Here is a 20670-nt window from a genome sequence, read left to right as displayed (position 1 = left end):
ACCCTGGATGACATTGTAAGGAGATGTTTTCCCACTTCATATGCCTATGACTCTGCTCTTTGTTTATATACCTATGTCTGACTAGCATTACTCTCTTTCAGCATAGGTTCAAGATAGGTGCAGGGGTGGACTGACAACTCATGGGGCAATAGGGGATCATGGGGCCCCTGTGTCCTTGCCCAAACTCATAAAAGCCTATGAAAAAGGTACCAGGGGCATCTCATGGGGCCCGAGTTTCCAAATGGTCCAAATGGTCAGTCCTCCCCTGGACAGGTGTAATAATGGAATAAAGGACATAACCGAGTTCTGCAAATGACATGCTGTGTTAAGAAGTAGAACAATATACTTTTTTTAGTTTATAAAAGTGAACACTGGAAGGAATTGCTAACTAGCAATGGTAATCAAGAACAATGGATCTCATTCAGGAAATGTTCAAAATGTCTTTCCTGCCCATGGGTATAATCTCCATAATCAGCAGGTTAGACAAAAAATAGGAAAGGTAGGTTGCTTTGTATCAGCCACATAGTACTTGAATAACCTTGAAGTTCTCCTCTGTATGTTTTTCTACTTTAAACTCTTAGGCTGGCCATTCAGGCATAGTCTCTGGGCTGAAAGAGACCAAACAGATTTGTGTGTCCATACAAAAAAGTGCAGATAAATGAATCTCCCTGCTGGGCTATTGTATTCTGATGATCAGCCATTTTATCAGATGCAGCTGCATTTCAGCTAAACATTTTCTAGCAGGCTTCTTCGTCAAAAGTTGGTCACGCAGTCGGCTTTTATAAAACGGAGTGAAAGCAACATGGTGACCCACTGTGCAAATTTCAACAAGTTCCTGATGAACGATCAGCATATAGCCATTTTAAGATTACTAAACATAATCTTGGAATATAAAGGTAAACTTTAGAGTTGCATGACCATACAAAAGCACCTTTCATTATGTTTCTGCAAAGAGGCATTTTAAACTGAATCTGAAAAAAGTGACCATTTATTTAGAACAAGCCTGTACATAGGTCAGTTGACTTACAGGACCATATAAATCTTAATTGCAAAAATGCTACAGCACATAAAGGATTCTCCTTGCAATTTAGAAAGGCTTCTCTTATTTCATGGGGGCCACTATGCTGTCTGATGATTAGCTGGACAACTCCTGCTGTGCAGTTCTATCAAGAGTACTTAGACCCTGATGTCTATAATAATGTTGGCTATCAATCAGCTAAACTACACTATACAGCCAAGTGTTTGCAGACACCTGATGATCACACCTACACCTTATGGCCCTACTTGTGGACATCTCTCCAAATTATTGGAGTTTCCAGTGAGAGTACTGTTAACATTACAGCATACAAAGGAATACTGGCCACGTCTGTGCTTTCAACCTTGTAGCAACACTTTGAGGAAAACCATTTTCTGTTCCAGCATGACCATGCTACTCTACACAAAGCCATGTCCATAAAGACAAGTTTGGTTTGGAGGAACTCGAGTTGCATTCAAAGAGCCCTTACCTCAACCCTACTGAACACGTGGATTGCCACTTAAGAGTCAGGTATTCTTGTCCAATGTCAGTGCCTGACCTCACAAATGCTCTTTTGGCTTAATGGGCACAAAATTCACATGAACATCATGAATATATCCCAATGGAGGGGGGATTTTCATATTAATGCCCATGGTTTGGGAACAGGATGTTCAAAAAGCTCATACTGGTGTAATGGTCAGGTGGTCACAAACTTCTGTGCATGTAGAAGGAGCATTGAGCAGTTTGCTTAGCCTGTGATATCAGGTCAGGGGTTTATGACAAGTACTGTAACCTCAAAAGCCTTGCTGCATTGAATGGATGTAGTGATAATAAACGCAGGTCCCTTTCCTGGAAAGTAGAACTACTATTTAAATACTGATTTTCTTGATCAGTTAAAGTGGTATTAAACCCAAAACCAAAAATGTAACATATTGCAGCTTACCAATCCTTAGATGTGGTGGCTGCACCTATTTTCTCTTCTTAGGCTTCTTTCCGTCTGTTTTCACCTGGTGATCTGGCCATTAACACACCTTCCATATTAGGCTAGGTTCACACCTATGCAGGTTGCGTTTGAGCTGTTTTTTTATTTTTGCACCTGTGTTTTTGATGCATTTTTTATTCATTTTTTTAAATTTTTCTTGTTGCTAGGCAGATTTAAAACTCAAAACGCATAAAAAAGTGGCAAAAACGCAGCAAAAATGCACTACATGCTTTTCTGCAGCATTTCCATTGAAGTCTATAGAACCAAAAAAAGTCCCTGACCCTTTCCAAAAAAATGCACTGGGTGAAAACGCAGAGATGTGAATATGTCCCATAGGAAATCATGTTAAATGAACTGTACTGCGTTTCTGCAAAATGCAAAACGCTGCAGAAAAAGATTAGGTGGGAACCTAGGGTTAGAGAGTCCGCACTCTGGATGAAGGAACACAGGGGGCATCTTCGGACAGCAGCATTGTCAGTCTGCAGTTAAGGGAGTGTTAGATGGACTAGCAGACTTAAATACACTAACAAATTAAACCCAAACTCTAGCTAATACATTATAAACATTTATAGCAAACTTTTTTTCCTTTTGGGATAAATATTTTATATAAATAAAAGCTGATCAATGTAAGCACCTCTGCTAGTGTTAAATGGTTTGTGTCATCTCAATAAGTAATACATTCTGCTGGAGAACTTGTTCCTTTGAAAAACAACAGACATACTGGCTGGATCACCAGATGAGTATAGATGAAAGATAGCCTAAAAAAGAAAATGAAGATAGCCATCACATCTATGATAAGCTGCAATATAACAAATCTTTGCTTTTGGGTTTAATACCACTTTAAATTACAGTATGTACATACAGTATGTCACTTGACTGAGTACAACAATGCAATAATAATTTTATCAAGAGAACCTATTTAAATAGGTTGTGGAGTACACAAAAGAAGCAGTCAACCCCAAAAATATCATCTGACATAATTATCTTAAAATGATTATATCCATATACAGTATGCAGCATGATTAGGAAGACAAATACATGATTAGGAATGCAAATACAACCAATAAATGAACATCAAGGTGAATATCGTAATGTACATGAGAAACATGAGCATATTACACAACAAACAAAACCCTGTACCATGTTGTGTAGGAGGACTGGGCCTAACCGCTTATTAAACAAACACAAAGATTATGGTAAATGGCACAATGAAACTAATACAGATGAGCTTGTGGAATGCATTGTTCTCCATAGTACAGAAGCTGAAGAGCTGCAGTTCTCCTCCCCTGCTACCATCACCATGGAAATCGCCAGACCAAGACTTTAATCCAGAAAGCAGGCAACCTTACAATGCCCTTTCACTTACATTTTAACATACTTTCTCCCAAGTATTTAGTATGACAAAAGAAAGCTTGCATTTTACACTAATTGGTTTTACTTTCCTATCTTGAAAAATGCATCGGCTAATGCTTTCCTTCTACAAATTTTGAAATATGGAATGTAGTTGAAGGCATTCATTTTATTGTTGCATAAACTGACAAAATATTTCACAATGATGCAGAAAAGGAAACACCCCCCTGAAAAGAACCTTTAAAAACGATTATAAATCATGCTGAAAAATGCTTGTAGAGTGTGTACGCTGATTTTCAAACCTTGGAAATTAAATGAAAAAGTCACAGCAGCAAGCTCTAAAGATCCTTGGTCATGACTCATGTCCAGAGCTAACTGTGTGCTAATACAAGAACCTTGTCTATGTAAGGCTGGCCATCACTGGTCCAATGGTGGTCCAATACCATTGCCAAATATGACAGTCAAGCAAGACATCAGCCCCTCAGGAGGCGTTAATGAGCACTTCTGACATCAACAGCGCTTATTATTTCTGACGTTTTAATCCTAAAGTCCTTCCTTACATTTACTAAATGGAAATTTTCACTCACACAAAAACTCAAAAGTATCTGTCTCTTCATATTTCCAAAAACAAGGAACACGTTTTAACTAAAAGTCAAAGACCACCTTTGTCACACTCCCAAGTCATATTTTCATGTATATACGCAAAAGTATATTTTATACATAGTGAAGTTGGTCAAGCTTGGTCTAATGTAGCTATTTATATACCATAACTGGCAGATCCCCCTGGAAGATGGAAATTGCTGAAGAAGACACCACTACTCCAGTGATCTCTACTAATTCCAGGTACTGCACCGAATAACTGGCCTGCTGCATTCTGAACACAGCGTGAAATTCAGAGAATTCTCTTAAAGGATGTCCTGCCCAGGGGCGGACTGACCATTTGGAAACTCAGGCACTGCCCGAGGGCCTGGGGTCAGTAGGGGGCCCCATGAGATGCCCCGGTACCTTTTTCATAGGCTTTTTTGAGCTTGGGCAAGGACACAGGGGCCCCATGATCCCCTATTGCCCAGGGGCCCCATGAGTTGTCAGTCCGCCCCTGGTCCTGCCTCTCTACCTTGTCCATTCAGAGAACACTTTTCATTCATTCCAACATCCAGGTGCATCAGCCATGCTATGTGCATAGTTACACTGTAAAACCTGGATCAATGTAGCTATGTAGAAAAAAATCTATACCTTGAATTCATCTATAAATCCCAACTCCAATCAAAACGTGTTTTAGTTTAGGATATCGTTAGAAATGGGGCAGCAGAAAAATTTCTATTCTAACTAGTGTTTGAAAATAAGCAGGGCAATTATTTACTGTTCTAACTGTAAGACAAAATGTAATACAAAAAAAACTATCTAATAGTGAAACATTACATTTATCATATATTGGACCTAAACAAGGCACCGTGGTAGAAGAAAAGAGGAACATGCAACTGAATTAAAAATGAATTATTATTGATAAAGCTGAGCAGCATGCAGATATAAAAGACACAAATGAATGCAACTTTATATTCAATAATACATCAGTAAATGTATTTTTCATGTAAGCAGTGTAAGTACCTGAATCTGTTTTGTTATCAGCCTCTTGCAGTCCACAGTAGAGCTCACTGTGGCAGAAGGGGGTACCTGTCAGAAAAGGGTACCCACTCCGGAAAACAAAATGTTGCAAGAGTGGTAAAGGAGGGAGAGAGAAGCAGTATAAGTGGAACTTTTATTTGAAGTTCTGCTTTAACTGTAGCAGGAAAAAAAAATAAGACCTCCTCCCCTGCCAGACAAGGTTGTATAGTGTGGCAGAGCTAGGTTTATCTAAGGGTTGAATGGACAGAAATAGAAATCCTTGGGAAGGTAAACCAGCTTCCGTACATATGTGTTAGGCTGGAGTTCACCTTTGAGAGTTCATTCTCAAAGCAGAATTTCCATGCAAATGGAAGGTCCACTTTCCTACCAGCCACCCACTGCCTAACCAAATTATCTTCAGAAAAAAAAAAAGACTGTAATAAAAAGGAAAGATAAAAAAATCACATTAAACTTGGCTTCAACGCATTTGATTCCATGAAGATGACCTCACTGTCACCTCCTGAGCACTCGAAATCCCATGGAAATGCACCTCTCAAAGGGCTGGGGCACGTTCTTGCAAATTTTCAAGTGCTCAGCTATCCCAGGAGACCATGGTGAGGTGCAGCGATGTCACCTATGCCTCCTGGAACTGTCAGAAGCCAGGATGAGGTTTTTAGCATATTATGTTTATATTTTACAGCTAATTTTCTTTGGGCGGAGGGGGCTGGCAGGAAAGTAAACCTTACATTTTTCATGAAGAGTCTTCTCTTATAGAGTAAGACAAGTACATAATACATTTTTATGGTTTTATGCAGGTTACTGAAGAATAAGAACTGTTCCCCCCTCTTCCTTCATGGTCCCTAAGGCACATCTCGAGATTTGGGGCTGTGGGCAGAATCGTTGCGATTCTACTCACAACCAAAATCGCAGCAGAATGTGCAACGTGCTTTTGGGTGCCAATATTCCTTAATGGCATCCCAAGCATGACTCAATTCTGCCTCAATCGCCTCGCAACACAATCATATGGTGATCACAGCATAAAGCAGTTTTTAATAACGCACCAAGCTTGTCACCCAAGAAGGAGTATGAGCTTCTTTTTGGGTGACAAAAGCGCATAGGACAACCCATCATATGAATAGGCTGCCCTATGTGCAACATGCGAAATTGTATGCAAATCGCTCAACAAAATTGCGAGCAGAGACTCTTGTTCCTGCTATGAAAGTGTGAATGCAGCCTAAGATAACTAGTGAGGCAAAGTCTCCCCATCAGGAACAAAGCAGCAACAAAAACCTGATGAAGGTTCCTACTCTTTCTGTCTATCCAGACTAAAACAAAGTGGAATACCCAGTCTTGTGAACAATAAAAAAACAGGATTTTGATTGCATATGATTGGATGACTGAGGTGAACACATCCTAATCTTATTCACTAAGCTAACTGAACATTCACTTTACAAAGAAAACACTTTCTATTTTTTCAGTAAATCAACCCCAATAAATCTGTGTTGCCCATAGTACAGAGGCAAAAACAAAACCTGCGTAAAACAAGACACATAATGGCACCTCAGTAACAATTTTCAGAATAATAGACACAAAAAAAAAGTTTCCCACTTTTTATTACTCTAAACAAAACTGTATTCAAAACCAAATCAAACATAAAGGAATCACCTAATTTTTAATTCTCCTTTAGATGACTGAATATTTGATGTGAATACAATGTCACTGCTCCAGTTAAAATGACTACTTTAGTGCATAACTTTCAAAATTTCAACTTTATGGATGGATGCAATTGCGTCTCAAATCCAGGCAAATAATACTGCATTGATTTTCTTTAGATAATGATGTATTATTGTCATTAGGGAAGTCAATTAGAAGGCATGTACTATATTAACATATTCTGGAGCTGTGGTTGTTGAAATGTTGCAGAAATAATCCTATACACAATTGCAAAGCTTGTTTTTAAATATCATAAAATTCTTACTGCAGTGATGTATTAAATATAGGATTGTCTAATTTAGCCTCATATGTTTAAAATGAAATAAACCTAACTGCATCAACCTCTTTTTAACACAAAATGTAAAATAAAATTCTATTTTTTACTTTTCAGATCTTCTCTGTGTTGCAAGGCCTAGACTGGGCACCACTGCCTCCTGGGATTGTTACATTACAGTTATCCCAGGAGGCAGTGTGTTAGTAAGCAACAACTCTGCAGCGCATCTGCACATGCATGGCGGATTTCTGCACATGTGCACAACTGCCACCAGGCAGTATAGTGGCATTCTTCCAGAAATTTGCCACATGTGCGCACACGCGGCGCCGTTCTCTGTCAGGTCCTAGATACCTGGGAAGGGTTGAGGCATTCATTCAGCAGCTTAGTTATGCGTTAAGCTGACAATAAACCCAAGTTGAAAAAAATTATTTAGATTCTATACCTTATCTATCTGCGCCTTTAATAGTTTGAGCTTCAGACAGCACAACCATAATCTCTTGCCACCCACGTAACACATATGTGCAGCAGCAAAGCATGTGGTCTTTAACACCTACACAGTCCACATATGCTTCCATGGATGGCCGAGGATTTCTATGCTGATAGTGCACTCTCTGCACCCTCCCAGCACAGTGACCAAGCTGTCATAGACAGCTCTCGGTCCCTTGTCATGTTCGGAAGCTGTAGGAATTGGTTACTGGTTGATACTGATCATGAGATCGGGAAGTCAGTTCTGCCATCTGGGCATAAAGGGCCATTTAAAGGAATGCAAGGGGTTGGCGATAAGGACTTAAGAATAAATTTTAAAATTGCACATCTGCATCTGAGAGTGGCTACTTTCGCATTACATAGCCCAACTGTCTCTTCTGCTCACTCTTGAAATGTACATCAGCAATACGTGCAGACACATCTAGTGCTAGCACGTAAAAGAACAAAGAAAGCTCCCATTCATAAAGAAAAAATCCCAGGCTTCAGCCTGATAAAGGCAACAGGAACAGTGCTGCAGGGCACTCTCACCTCCGCTCTACACCTCTCTATCGCTGTATATGCTTACATGACCAGGTTAATAAAAAAGCAGTATTTACATTTTAAAATATAAAATAAGAATCAGTGGTTTTAATATCCTAGATTGTAAGCTCCCAGGATCAGGCCCTCCTATTCCTCCTGTATTGAACTGTATTGTTGCTGTATTGTCTCCCGTTATATTGTAAAACACTGAGCAAACTGTTGGCGCTATATAAATCCTGTATAATAATAATAATAGGATTACTGTCTGGAGCAATGTATTAAAGAAATCACTTGTAGACGGAACCAGCAAAAAGACAAAAAAGGGGGACATGTGCACAGTTTATTCAGCAGGCACAAAGATATTTTAGAATAGTAATCTGATCAGAGCAAAAATAAAGAAAGAAAAATAACAGGCTCTTTACTCCATGGTCACTCCACTATTTATGACCTCTGGTGCTCCAAGCTGTCTTCACACTGTAGCGCATGTGCTACGCTGAGAACAGGTCTACCGAGAATAACAGTCATTCTAACCAGTCTCCATCTTCAGCTCTGTGCATGCTCCAGGCACATATTTTTTTCTATGGCCAGTCCCAGCTCTGCCCTGGCATGAAAAATACATAGGAACACAAAGATTCTAAAAGCTGCGAAAGCACCCCCACCACCTTGAAGCAGCAAAATGGCTTATTTTTTTTTTGTTTATTGTTAATTATTTAGCAATCAATTTTAAAAATGTGAATAACAGAGACTATTACTAATTACCTTTTGTCTGTGGAGGCTGTGGGTCCTGTTTATTATTTTTTAAGTTCACATATCCTTTAACCAGTTGCCTTCCAGAGGATTTACCCCCCTTCCTGACCAGGCCATTTTTCGCAATACGGCGCAATATTGTTTACATATAGTTCTCTCCCCCCATCAGTATTACTCGGCAATCAGCCGCTGCAGGTGAGTAATCACCGGCTGGGACCTGGTGATTGACAGCCAAGGCCGTGAACAGCAGCCCGGGTGGGTTCTCACATGCCCCCTACCTGGGAATGCAAAATCATGTACAGTGGGGATCGAAAGTTTGGGCACCCCAGCTAAAAATTTGTATTAATGTGCATAAAGAAGCCAAGGAAAGATGGAAAAATCTCCAAAAGGCATCAAATTACAGATTAGACATTCTTATAATATGTCAACAAAAGTTAGATTTTATTTCCATCATTTACACTTTCAAAATAACAGAAAACAAAAAAATGGCGTCTGCAAAAGTTTGGGCACCCTGTAGAGTTAATATCTTGTACTGCCCCCTTTGCAAATATCACAGCTTGTAAACGCTTTTTGTAGCCAGCCAAGAGTCTTTCAATTCTTGTTTGAGGTATCTTTGCCCATTCTTCATTACAAAAGGTTTCCAGTTCTTTGAGATTTCTGGGCTGTCTGTCACGCACTGCTCTTTTAAGGTCTATCCATAGATTTTCAATTATGTTGAGGTCAGGAGATTGTGAAGGCCATGGCAAAACCTTCAGTTTACGCCTCTTGATGTAATCCCCCGTGGATTTCGAGGTGTGTTTAGAATCATTATCCATTTGTAGAAGCCATCCTCTCTTTAACTTCAGCTTTTTCACAGATGATGTAGCCAGCCAAGAGTCTTTCAATTCTTGTTTGAGGTATCTTTGCCCATTCTTCATTACAAAAGGTTTCCAGTTCTTTGAGATTTCTGGGCTGTCTGTCACGCACTGCTCTTTTAAGGTCTATCCATAGATTTTCAATTATGTTGAGGTCAGGAGATTGTGAAGGCCATGGCAAAACCTTCAGTTTACGCCTCTTGATGTAATCCCCCGTGGATTTCGAGGTGTGTTTAGGATCATTATCCATTTGTAGAAGCCATCCTCTCTTTAACTTCAGCTTTTTCACAGATGGCATCAAGTTACCATCCAAAATTTGCTGAAATTTTATTGAATCCATTTTTCCTTCTACTCGTGAGATGTTCCCTGTGCCACTGGCTGCAACACAACCCCAAAGCATGACTGATCCAACCCCATGCTTAACAGTTGGACAGAGGTTCTTGTCATTAAATTCTGTGCCCCTTCTTCTCCAAACGTACCTTTGCTAATTCTGGCCAAAAAGTTACATTTTAACCTCATCGGTCCACAGAACTTGTTTCCAAAATGCATCAGGCTTGTCTATATGTTCATTTGCAAAGTTCAAATGATGATTTTTGTGGTGGGGATGTAGAAGAGGTTTTCTTCTGATGACTCTTCCATGAAGACCATATTTGTACAAGTATCTCTTTATAGTGGAATAGTGTACCACAACTCCAGTGTCTGCCAGATCTTTCTGGAGAGATCGTGCAGTCAAACGTGGGTTTTGAATTGTTTTTCTCACAATCCTGTGAGCTGTACTGTCTGATATTTTTCTTGGTCTTCCAGATCTTGCTTTAACTTCCACTGTTCCTGATGACTGCCATTTCTTAATTACATTCCGAACAGAGGATATTGACATCTGAAAACGCTTTGCTATCTTCTTATAGCCTTCTCCAGCTTTGTGAGTGTCAACTATTTTCAATTTCAGTTTTCTAGACAACTGCTTATTGTTGGGGCAAGGTCAGATGAGTCTGGGCATTTAAAACCTTTGAGATTGACATAACCTCGTCTTCCCAGACGATGATTGAGAACAATCCATGACACTGGCAGGTCTCAGCTTTGCAAAGGGGGCAGTGCATGCTATAAATTCTGCAGGGTGCCCAAACTTTTGCAGACGCCATTTTTTTGTTTTCTGTTATTTTGAAAGTGTAAATGATGAAAAAAATCTAACTTTTGTTGACATATTATAAGAATGTCTAATCTGTAATTTGATGCCTTTTGGAGATTTTTCCATCTTTCCTTGGCTTCTTTATGCATATTAATACAAATTTTTAGCTGGGGTGCCCAAACTTTTGCAGACGCCATTTTTTTGTTTTCTGTTATTTTGAAAGTGTAAATGATGGAAATAAAATCTAACTTTTGTTGACATATTATAAGAATGTCTAATCTGTAATTTGATGCCTTTTGGAGATTTTTCCATCTTTCCTTGGCTTCTTTATGCACATTAATACAAATTTTTAGCTGGGGTGCCCAAACTTTCGATCCCCACTGTATATGTACGTGGTTTTGAGCACCCCTGTAGCAGTATTTCTGCTATAGGGCAGCTGTAAAGCAGTTTAAGTGCCTGAGAATAGAAAGGTCCTCAATTATTTATTGTCTACTAGGTTTCCAATATAGGAAAATGAAACAGGAATCTGACTTTCTGAGACATGAGACAGCTCTTCATCAATAAAAAAAAAATATACAGTATAGGAGAAATTACTTCTGGCAACCTACATCAAAAAATTTTGAATAGGGAGTGGTACTTTAGGCATCACTTTTTTCCTCTCATGTCACAGTGTAGAGTATATCTTAGGGCCCATTCATACCATATGGGCTGGGCTGCCGTAATCCCAACACACAGACACAGCAGTTTGCTTTGAGTTATACGGGTTCAGTTCACACTGCAGCGCCACGCTGAAAAAAAGCAGCATACCCTCTACTTTTTTTCATTGCAGTGTGCTGTGGAATGGTAGGCCTCTTGCACAGGGGAGTAAAAATAACACAGCATTTTTTTTTTACTGATTTGAGATGAGATGCATTGTTGTCTATGGAACAATACACACAGCTGAGTAAAGATCAGTAATACAGTAATGAGTACAGAGCCATAAAACAAAAATAGAATATTTTGTGTTTGAGTGAAGTAATTTACTTGCATATGTATGTTTACTTGTCTATAAGCATGTTTACATGAGTATATTACAACACTGACAATGAAGAATTTTACTCGTCTATATGCTTAGGCACCTTTATGCGCCTATTTGACTGTTTACGCAAGGTCTTTACAAAACATTTTACTCAAGATCTATCTGTCATCAGCAAATTATTACGCCCCTGCAACTGGCTGTACACTGCATTCCAACTTGCTGCAGTGTATTATAAAATGTCATTTTGTGACATTTTAATAAAGTTGAAAATAAAGAAAAACAAACAGTGTGATGTGTCATTTACAATGCATTGGCACCGCTCTGCATGCCAGCATCTGTGGTATAACCTGTCCGCTGACTTGAACGAGCCCTTAAACAAAATAAACAACTGAGGCTGCATTTTATTTTTATTTTTCCTTGTGTTCCATCTCTTAACACATAATATTTACAAAAAGAATCAAGAATGCCATAGCACATAAATCAATTATACACCTGTAATGCAAAACAAAATGTTAAATGACACATGCCAGCGTGCAGAGGAAAACACAGAGGGGAAATGAAATTCCACAGCTGTAACACTACAGATGCCCCCGATACCGATGAAACACAAGCCCATTTCCTGCTTCCCTGCCTTCAAATGTTAAACTTACCCTGCACAAGAGCTTATCGAAAATCTCCCAACAAGCTGTCACCTTCTCACATTAAATCCACACGAATAAAATGTCACATACTCTACAGCACATTTCTTTATTCAAAACAGATTGATTGCATTCCTTATCATATTCAAACTAATGTATCCCAATGTATTCACTTGCTATGCAATGCTGCAAACCGTTAAACTATATCTGCTGGACAAATCTCCCTGAGTCTCTCCAAAGTGTGAAGGCATCGCTCATTAAAAACAGCAGACCTCTTGCATGTACACAATTGGGGTTTTCTATAAAAGAGGAGAGTATGCTGAATGGAGGGGGAGGGGGTATTAGCCAAAGCATCCAATCAGATTGCACAGCTGTTTTTGAATAGGTCTGAACGCGAAAGAATCTTATTTGGTGACATGAGAAACAACTCCCATTTAAATTCCTTTACATCTATAGACTAGAGTAACATGGGCAAGGAATTGAAATTTACTAACAGCAGATAAGGCAAAGAAGTAAGGCCTAACAACTGTAATATAGACCAGTCCTTCTCTCCCCAGGGTGCACTGCAATGCTTTAATAGCCAAACCTTTATATTTACTATAGCAATTAAAAAAGAAGAGTATAACAGTAATACCTAATATAGACTGTTCCTTCTTTCCATGATGCAAATGCAGCACTTTAATAGATAAACCTTTATATTTACTATAGCAATTAGAAAAGAAGGATGTAACAGTAATAACTATTATAGACGGGGTCCTCTCCTGGGATGCAAATGCCATTATTTAATACATATAGCTTTCTAGTAAAAAAACAAGGGTATAAAAGTAATAAGTAATATAGACTGGCCCTTCTCTCCATGATACGAAGGGAACACTTTAGGCAAACCTTTATATTTACTACACCAATTAAGAAAAGAAGGATGTAACAATAATACCTATTATAGACCAGTCCTTCTCTCTCTACGGGATGCATATGCTATTCTTTAATACATTTAGTTTTATATTTACTGTAGAAGTTAAAAAAGCAAGGGTATAACAGTAATAACTATTATAGACTGGCCCTTCTCTCCATGATGCGAAGGGAACACTTTAGACAAACCTTCATATTTACTACACCAATTAAGAAAAGAAGGGTTTAACAGTAACACCTATGATAGACCAGTCCTTATCTCTCCAGGATGCATATGCTATTATTTAATACATTTAGCTTTATATTTACTGTAGAAGTTAAAAAAGCAAGGGTATAACAGTAATAACTAATATAGACTGGCCCTTCTCTCCATAATGCGAAGGGAACACTTTGGACAAACCTTTATATTTATGACACCAATTAAGTAAAAAGGATGTAACAGTAACACCTATTGTAGGCTGGTCCTTCTCACTCCAGGATGCAAATGCAATTCTTTAATACGTATACTTTTACATTGTAGCAACTAAAAAAAGAAGGGTATAGCAATAACTCCAATGTGACGATATCACATCATCCAAACAAGAAGCAAAACCAAGGCAATGCATATACAGCACTGTGCAGCACACCGCACTGCACACATTCATCACATTGGGAACTGCAGTCAAGACTGAAGAAGTTTATTCCCTCGTCATTGGGGAAATAGCTGGGGTTAGTGGGTTAGCTTAGCGACTTCTTGTTGAGGAATATGTGGTTACAGTGGCTTGTTTAAATCACTTCTCATAAGAGGAATGTCTAGGGCTAGCGTACACCTCAAAAAGAAGCAAAAGGCTAGTTGGGTGAATTCTGGTCTCCTCCATAGAGAGCTACAAGATGACTTTTGTGACTTTTTCTATCATTCTCATTTTGCAGAAACACAATGTGGAGAGAGAGAGAAAGCGAGAGACCATAAAAGCAGGAAGCCAGTCAGCACATTATGGCTTACAGACTGTAAAACCTGGAGGCAGACTGTAAGTAATCCCCACGGCTCGGCTGGCTCCAGTTTAAACACCATGGACAGTACTCAGCAGAGATGCAAGAACTGAACTGAAATGAGCATTGAAAGGAAAAGGAAAATGAGGCTGGGGAAAGAGTGACAGAAACAGAAGGTAAGATGAAGGGAGGACAGATGCACAGAGGAAAAAAACAAATAAAAAAAATAAAAATAAAAAACAGAACAAAAAAAGAAACACAACAATACATTAGAATAGGCGTGGAAACCAAAAAAGATGATAATAAATAATACGTCAACTGATGAGGCTAAGTACCTCTCTAGACACCACTCCCACCTCCCTATTGTCACCATGTAAAATCACACAAAGAATTTCTTCACTGCTAAACATGCCCGCCACACACACAAAGAGGTAGTCAGTTAGCCTTTGGACCTCCTCCCCATAGAAATGCGAAAGGCCATCCTAATCATGGGAACGGCCGTGGTCTCCACCATTGACACAAGCCGAATTTCTACACAGCTTTATTATATTCCACAACGCCAACTGGGAATTTGCTCTAATGTAAAGCTATACAAAAGAGGAGCGTTAGATAGGGTTTGATAGGACTTAGATAAGGCTTGAATATCTCCTGCTCCCAGAAAATAGTATTAAGCAATGGTGAGCTGTACCATCTGTGCTGCAGTTGATCACAGTTATAATTTAGCCTGCTTTTTCATGTGCCCTCACATTACAGGAAGCAATATTGTTAATATTATTATTTTGAAGGTTTTATTCCGGTCGGCCTTTCTTTTCTATTTGCAATGTAGTGCTCCAAAGGTGTCGATGGAGGATGCTTATAAATGTACTGCAGGCATATCTATCCCTGGGGGAAGCTAAACCAGATTGTGTTGTAATCCCTTCAATTGCCATGGTGACACAAAGGCACTTCTGGTGTTTGGTTACCCCACGGGTTTACGAGGTGGCACTCCAACGAAATGAGTCGCAGCCTTTAAAAGTATTACGTGGCCGACAAGCATGCAAAATACGAGCCGACAAGCTGCAATTTACATGACAACCGATATGCTGGAAATCATGTAAATGTTGAGCGGATTAACAAAAAAAAAAAAGAACAAGGTGTATGTAAGCAGGATATATAATATCAGGTATCATGTTCACTCCTTCCCATGTGTGCCTGATCTGCTCTCTAACATGTCCTCTTCTAACCAGGCATGCATGCACTCTACACGCTCCAACAGCCCCCCTGTTCCTGAACGATAAGTGACACCCCAACCTGGAGATGACCTATGGCTGACATTTAAGGCCCGACATGCTAGAACAGCGCTGTAGACAGAGGGACAAGTGTGACACAAACTCCAGACATAAACAGTAAGTGTCCTGCTCTGCCTGGATGTCTGCCTTTTCTAAATGTCTGCAAGATCTAATAGTGGCCCTAGCGGAAATAAATTATAGCTGAGCCTACCCCAGTGACAGTTAAGGCTAATAGCAGGTGTGTGGGAGGTGTAAGTCAATACTATGGGGACAAATTGTGCTCATTACAAGTTACTGACCCCCAGAGGCCTACAGGACCTGGCAGCAAGGCAAGGGTTACAGGGAAGTAGGCAAGGGGCTCAATGCAGCACATTGTGGGGGCTTCACATACAAAGATCATGGCACACTGACACTGGGACACTACTAATAGAGGGGTTACATGATACTGGAATACTGCAGATAGGGGGGCATACTAATACTGGAACACCAATGTTAGGGGGGGTACATGACACTGAACACCACTGATAGGCAAGTACACTGATACTGGAACACTACTGATAGGGGGACCATGATACTGGAACACCACCGATAGGCGGGTACACTGTTACTGGAACACTACTGATAGTGGGAACATGATACTAGAACGCTACTGATAGGGGTTGCACTGATGCTGGAACACCATTTATAGGGGGGGTACACTGATGCTGGAACACCATTGAAAGGAGGGTACACTGATGCTGGAACACCACTGATAGGGGAGAATGCTGATAATGGAAAACCAGGGATGGGGGGGGCACATGGATACTGGAATACCAGAGACAAGAGTACACTGATATAGGAATACCAGGGATGTGGGGGGGGGGGTATACAGATACTGGAACACAACCAATAAGCGGGTACACTGATACTGGATAACTTTGGATAGGGGAACACACAGATACTGAAACACCAGGGAGAGGAGGGGTACACTGATACTGGATCACCACTGATAGAGGAGTATACATACTAGAACACCAGGGACAGTGGAATGCACTGACACTGGAACACCATGGACAGGGGAGTTTACTGATACTTTAACACCACCAGGGATAGGGGGTACAATGGCACCTGAAACACAAGGGATAGGGGGTACACTGACACCCAAAACACCAGGTGTGGGGTGTACACAACCAGGAACACCACCCACAGAGGGGTACGCTGACATTGAAAAACCAGGGATTGGGGGGGGGGGGGTACACACACAAGGGACAGGGAGAGGGGGTATATGGATCCTGGAATACCACTAATAGGGGGTACACTGATACTTGATCACCAGGGATGGGGGATACACTGATAGTGGATCACCAGGGATGGGGGGTACACTGATACTGGATCATTAGGGATGGGGGGTACACTGATATTAGAACACCATGGACAGGGGGGTGCACTGATGCTGGGTCACCAAGGATGGGGGGTACACTGATACTAGAACACAATGGACAGGGGGTGCACTGATACTGGATCACCAGGGATGGGGGGTACACTGATACTAGAACTCCATGGACAGGGGGGTGCACTGAGGCTGGATCACCAGGGATGGGGGGTACATTGATACTAGAACTCCATGGCCAGGGGGGTGCACTGAGGCTGGATCTCCAGGGATGGGGGGTGCACTGATACTAGAACTCCATGGACAGGGGGGTGCACTGAGGCTGGATCTCCAGGGATGGGGGTGCACTGATACTAGAACTCCATGGACAGGGGGTGCACTGATAACTGTAGCACCGGAGTGGGGGGTGGAATACCATCAGGAGACCACTGACAGGAGGGCAGACAGCCAGCCCAGGGAGAGGGGTAGCTGAGCTCCGATGAGCAGAGCAGGCTGCACCATGGAAGATCACACAATGGGGACACAATGAGGATGCCGGCACAAAGCCCCGATCCATAGAGATGAGATGACAGGACGGAGGAAGGATCGGAGAGCCATGTCTGGCGGTGCTGATGATGGTGGTGACGGTGATGATGGTGGCTGTATATCTACCTGGTGCAGGACGAGGCTGAGGGCCGCCTGGATGCAGACGATGGGCAGCAAGAAGCGGACTCCGGACCGTCTCCGGCACATGGTGTTGACAGACGAGGGCTGAGGCTCCGATGGCTTGAGGACTGTCAGATGGCAGTAGAGTCCGGCCGGTCGGGAGCTGTTCTTCCTCGTCACACAGCGATAAGACGAGCGGGGGGACCGGAGGAGATAATGACAGCTCCCTGTACATAGGGGGTGATTTCCTCCCGCAGTTCCCACCCACCCCCCAGGAGGAGTCCCCGGGCTGCGTGCTGCTGGATGGTGATGATGGTCGTCCCTCTACATACAAAAGGCTGCAGATCCTCTCCGCTCTGTCCGCCGCCCGGTACCGGAGAAGGTCGATGGATGAGGAGGAAGATGTCCCCGGCTCAGTGCTGGCTCCCCGTGTGCCGAGTCCTGATACACGCACAGCGCTCCCTCTATAGCAGCATCACAACCAGCTCCCCTCTCTCCTCCTCCTCCTCCTCACACTGATAACAATACAAGGCGCTGGCTGGATGAATCCCTGTGTAAGGGGACCACACATCCCCGGCATCCCTCTAGATGTGAGCCCTCCCGGGGAGGCAGGTGCTACTAACACTGCTCATAGGGACAAAGACAGGGGTCAGCAGAAGAACTCTACACAGGACCCACCATTCACCTCACAGAGAGAGACTACACAGGACACTCCATTCACCTCACAGAGAGAGAGACTACACAGGACACTCCATTCACCAACCAGAGAGAGAGACTACACAGGACACTCCATTCACATCACAGAGAGAGAGACTACACAGGACACGCCATTCAAATCACAGAGAGAGACTACACAGGACACTCCATTCACATCAGAGAGAGAGAGAGAGACTACACAGGACACTCCATTCACCTCACAGAGAGAGACTACATAGGACACTCCATTCACCAACCAGAGAGAGAGACTACACAGGACACTCCATTCACCAACCAGAGAGAGAGAGTACACAGGACACTCCATTCACATCACAGAGAGAGAGAGACTACACAGGACACTCCATTCACCTCACAGAGAGAGAGAGACTACACAGGGCACTCCATTCACCTCACAGAGAGAGAGACTACACAGGACACTTCATTCACATCACAGAGAGAGACTACACAGGACACTCCATTCACATCACATAGAGAGAGAGACTACACAGGACACTACATTCACCAACCAGAGAGAGAGACTACACAGGACACTCCATTCACATCACAGAGAGAGAGAGAGACTACACAGGACACTCCATTCACCTCACAGAGAGAGAGACTACACAGGACACTCCATTGACCTCGCAGAGAGAGAGACTACACAGGACACTCCATTCACATCACAGAGAGAGAGAGACTACACAGGACACTCCATTCACCTCACAGAGAGACTACACAGGACACTCCATTCACCAACCAGAGAGAGAGACTACACAGGACACTCCAGTCACCTCACAGAGAGAGAAACTACACAGGACACTCCATTCACATCACAGAGAGAGAGACTACACAGGACACTCCATTCACATCACAGAGAGAGAGACTACACAGGACACTCCATTCACCAACCAGAGAGAGAGACTACACAGGACACTCCATTCACCTCACAGAGAGAGAGAGACTACACAGGACACTCCATTCACATCACAGAGAGAGAGAGACTACACAGGACACTCCATTCACCTCACAGAGAGAGAGACTACACAGGACACTCTATTCACATCAGAGAGAGAGAGAGAGAGAGAGACTACACAGGACACACCATTCACATCACAGCGAGAGAGAGACTACACAGGACACTCCATTCACCTCACAGAGAGACTACCCAGGACACTCCATTCACATCACAGAGAGAGACAGACTACACTGGACACACCATTCACATCACAGCGAGAGAGAGACTACACAGGACACTCCATTCACCTCACAGAGAGAGAGACTACACAGGACACTCCATTCACCTCACAGAGAGAGAGAGAGACTACACAGGACACACCATTCACATCACAGCGAGAGAGAGAGACTACACAGGACACACCATTCACATCACAGCGAGAGAGAGAGACTACACAGGACACTCCATTCACCTCACAGAGAGACTACCCAGGACACTCCATTCACATCACAGAGAGAGACAGACTACACAGGACACACCATTCACATCACAGCGAGAGAGAGACTACCCAGGACACTCCATTCACATCACAGAGAGAGAGACTACACAGGACACTCCATTCACATCACAGAGGGAGAGAGACTACACAGGACACACCATTCACATCACAGCGAGAGAGAGACTACACAGGACACTCCATTCACCTCACATAGAGAGAGACTACACAGGACACTCCATTCACATCACAGAGAGAGAGAGACTACACAGGACCCTCCATTCACCAACCAGAGAGACTACACAGGACCAGGGGCAGACTGACAACTCATGGGGCTCCCAGGCAATAGGGGATCATGGGGCCTCTGTGTCCTTGCCCAAACTCAAAAAAGCATATGAAAAAGGTACCAGGCGTATCTCATGGGGCCCCCTACTGACCCTGAGCCCTTGGGCAGTGCCCGAGTTTCCAAATATTAGTCCGCTCCTGCACAGGACATTCCATTCACCAACCAGAGAGACTACACAGGACACTCCATTCACCAATCAGAGAGACTACACAGGACACGCCATTCACCTCAGAGAGAGACTACACAGGACACTCCATTTACCTCAGAGAGAGACTACACAGGATACTCCATTCTTATTACTCATTGTGAATAAACATCACAAACTTTGGGGGAATAGGATTACTGTGTTTTTGTTTTTATTTTGCTATTAAAAATGTATCTATACCCACAACTTGTTTTTTTTTTTACTTTTTGGATTGAATGGGGAAGGGTTGGACTTTCTGTCAGCTTTTACTGTTATTTGGGGCTCCTTTAGAGGGATTTCCCCTCACTTCCTGTTCTGAGGACAACTAGGTAAACTAGATGGACTTGTGTCTTTGCCAGCCAGCCTATGAAACTCTGTAACAATTTACAAGATAGAATGTGAAGGAAATGTTCAAGAGGGAGCATACAGCAATACAAAGATGACAGAGGTTGTAGAGTTCCCCCAATAAAAACAGAGCTACACTACAACTGAGCACCACAAACTGAAGA

At 42.2% G+C, this 20670-nt stretch overlaps 1 protein-coding gene across 1 annotated transcript in view; it reads right to left on the bottom strand.

The window, feature by feature from the left end:
• CDH2 (cadherin 2) overlaps positions 1-18017 on the bottom strand; it is a 389823-nt gene extending 371806 nt beyond the window's left edge. Inside the window, exon 1 of the mRNA XM_089675699.1 lies at positions 17491-18017. Coding sequence (XP_089531825.1) covers positions 17491-17571 — 81 coding nt within the window. The 5' untranslated portion in view covers positions 17572-18017. The remainder of the gene's footprint in view (positions 1-17490) is intronic.
• Positions 18018-20670: the final 2653 nt, after the last annotated feature.

This window comes from Staurois parvus, unplaced genomic scaffold (genome assembly GCF_062004578.1).
Source record: "Staurois parvus isolate SC_StPar_1 unplaced genomic scaffold, SC_StPar_1.0 ptg000157l, whole genome shotgun sequence".
In the NCBI taxonomy this organism is placed as follows: domain Eukaryota; kingdom Metazoa; phylum Chordata; class Amphibia; order Anura; family Ranidae; genus Staurois; species Staurois parvus.
Note: the sequence above shows the minus strand (reverse complement) of the source record. Positions and strands in the feature narration are given on the sequence as shown.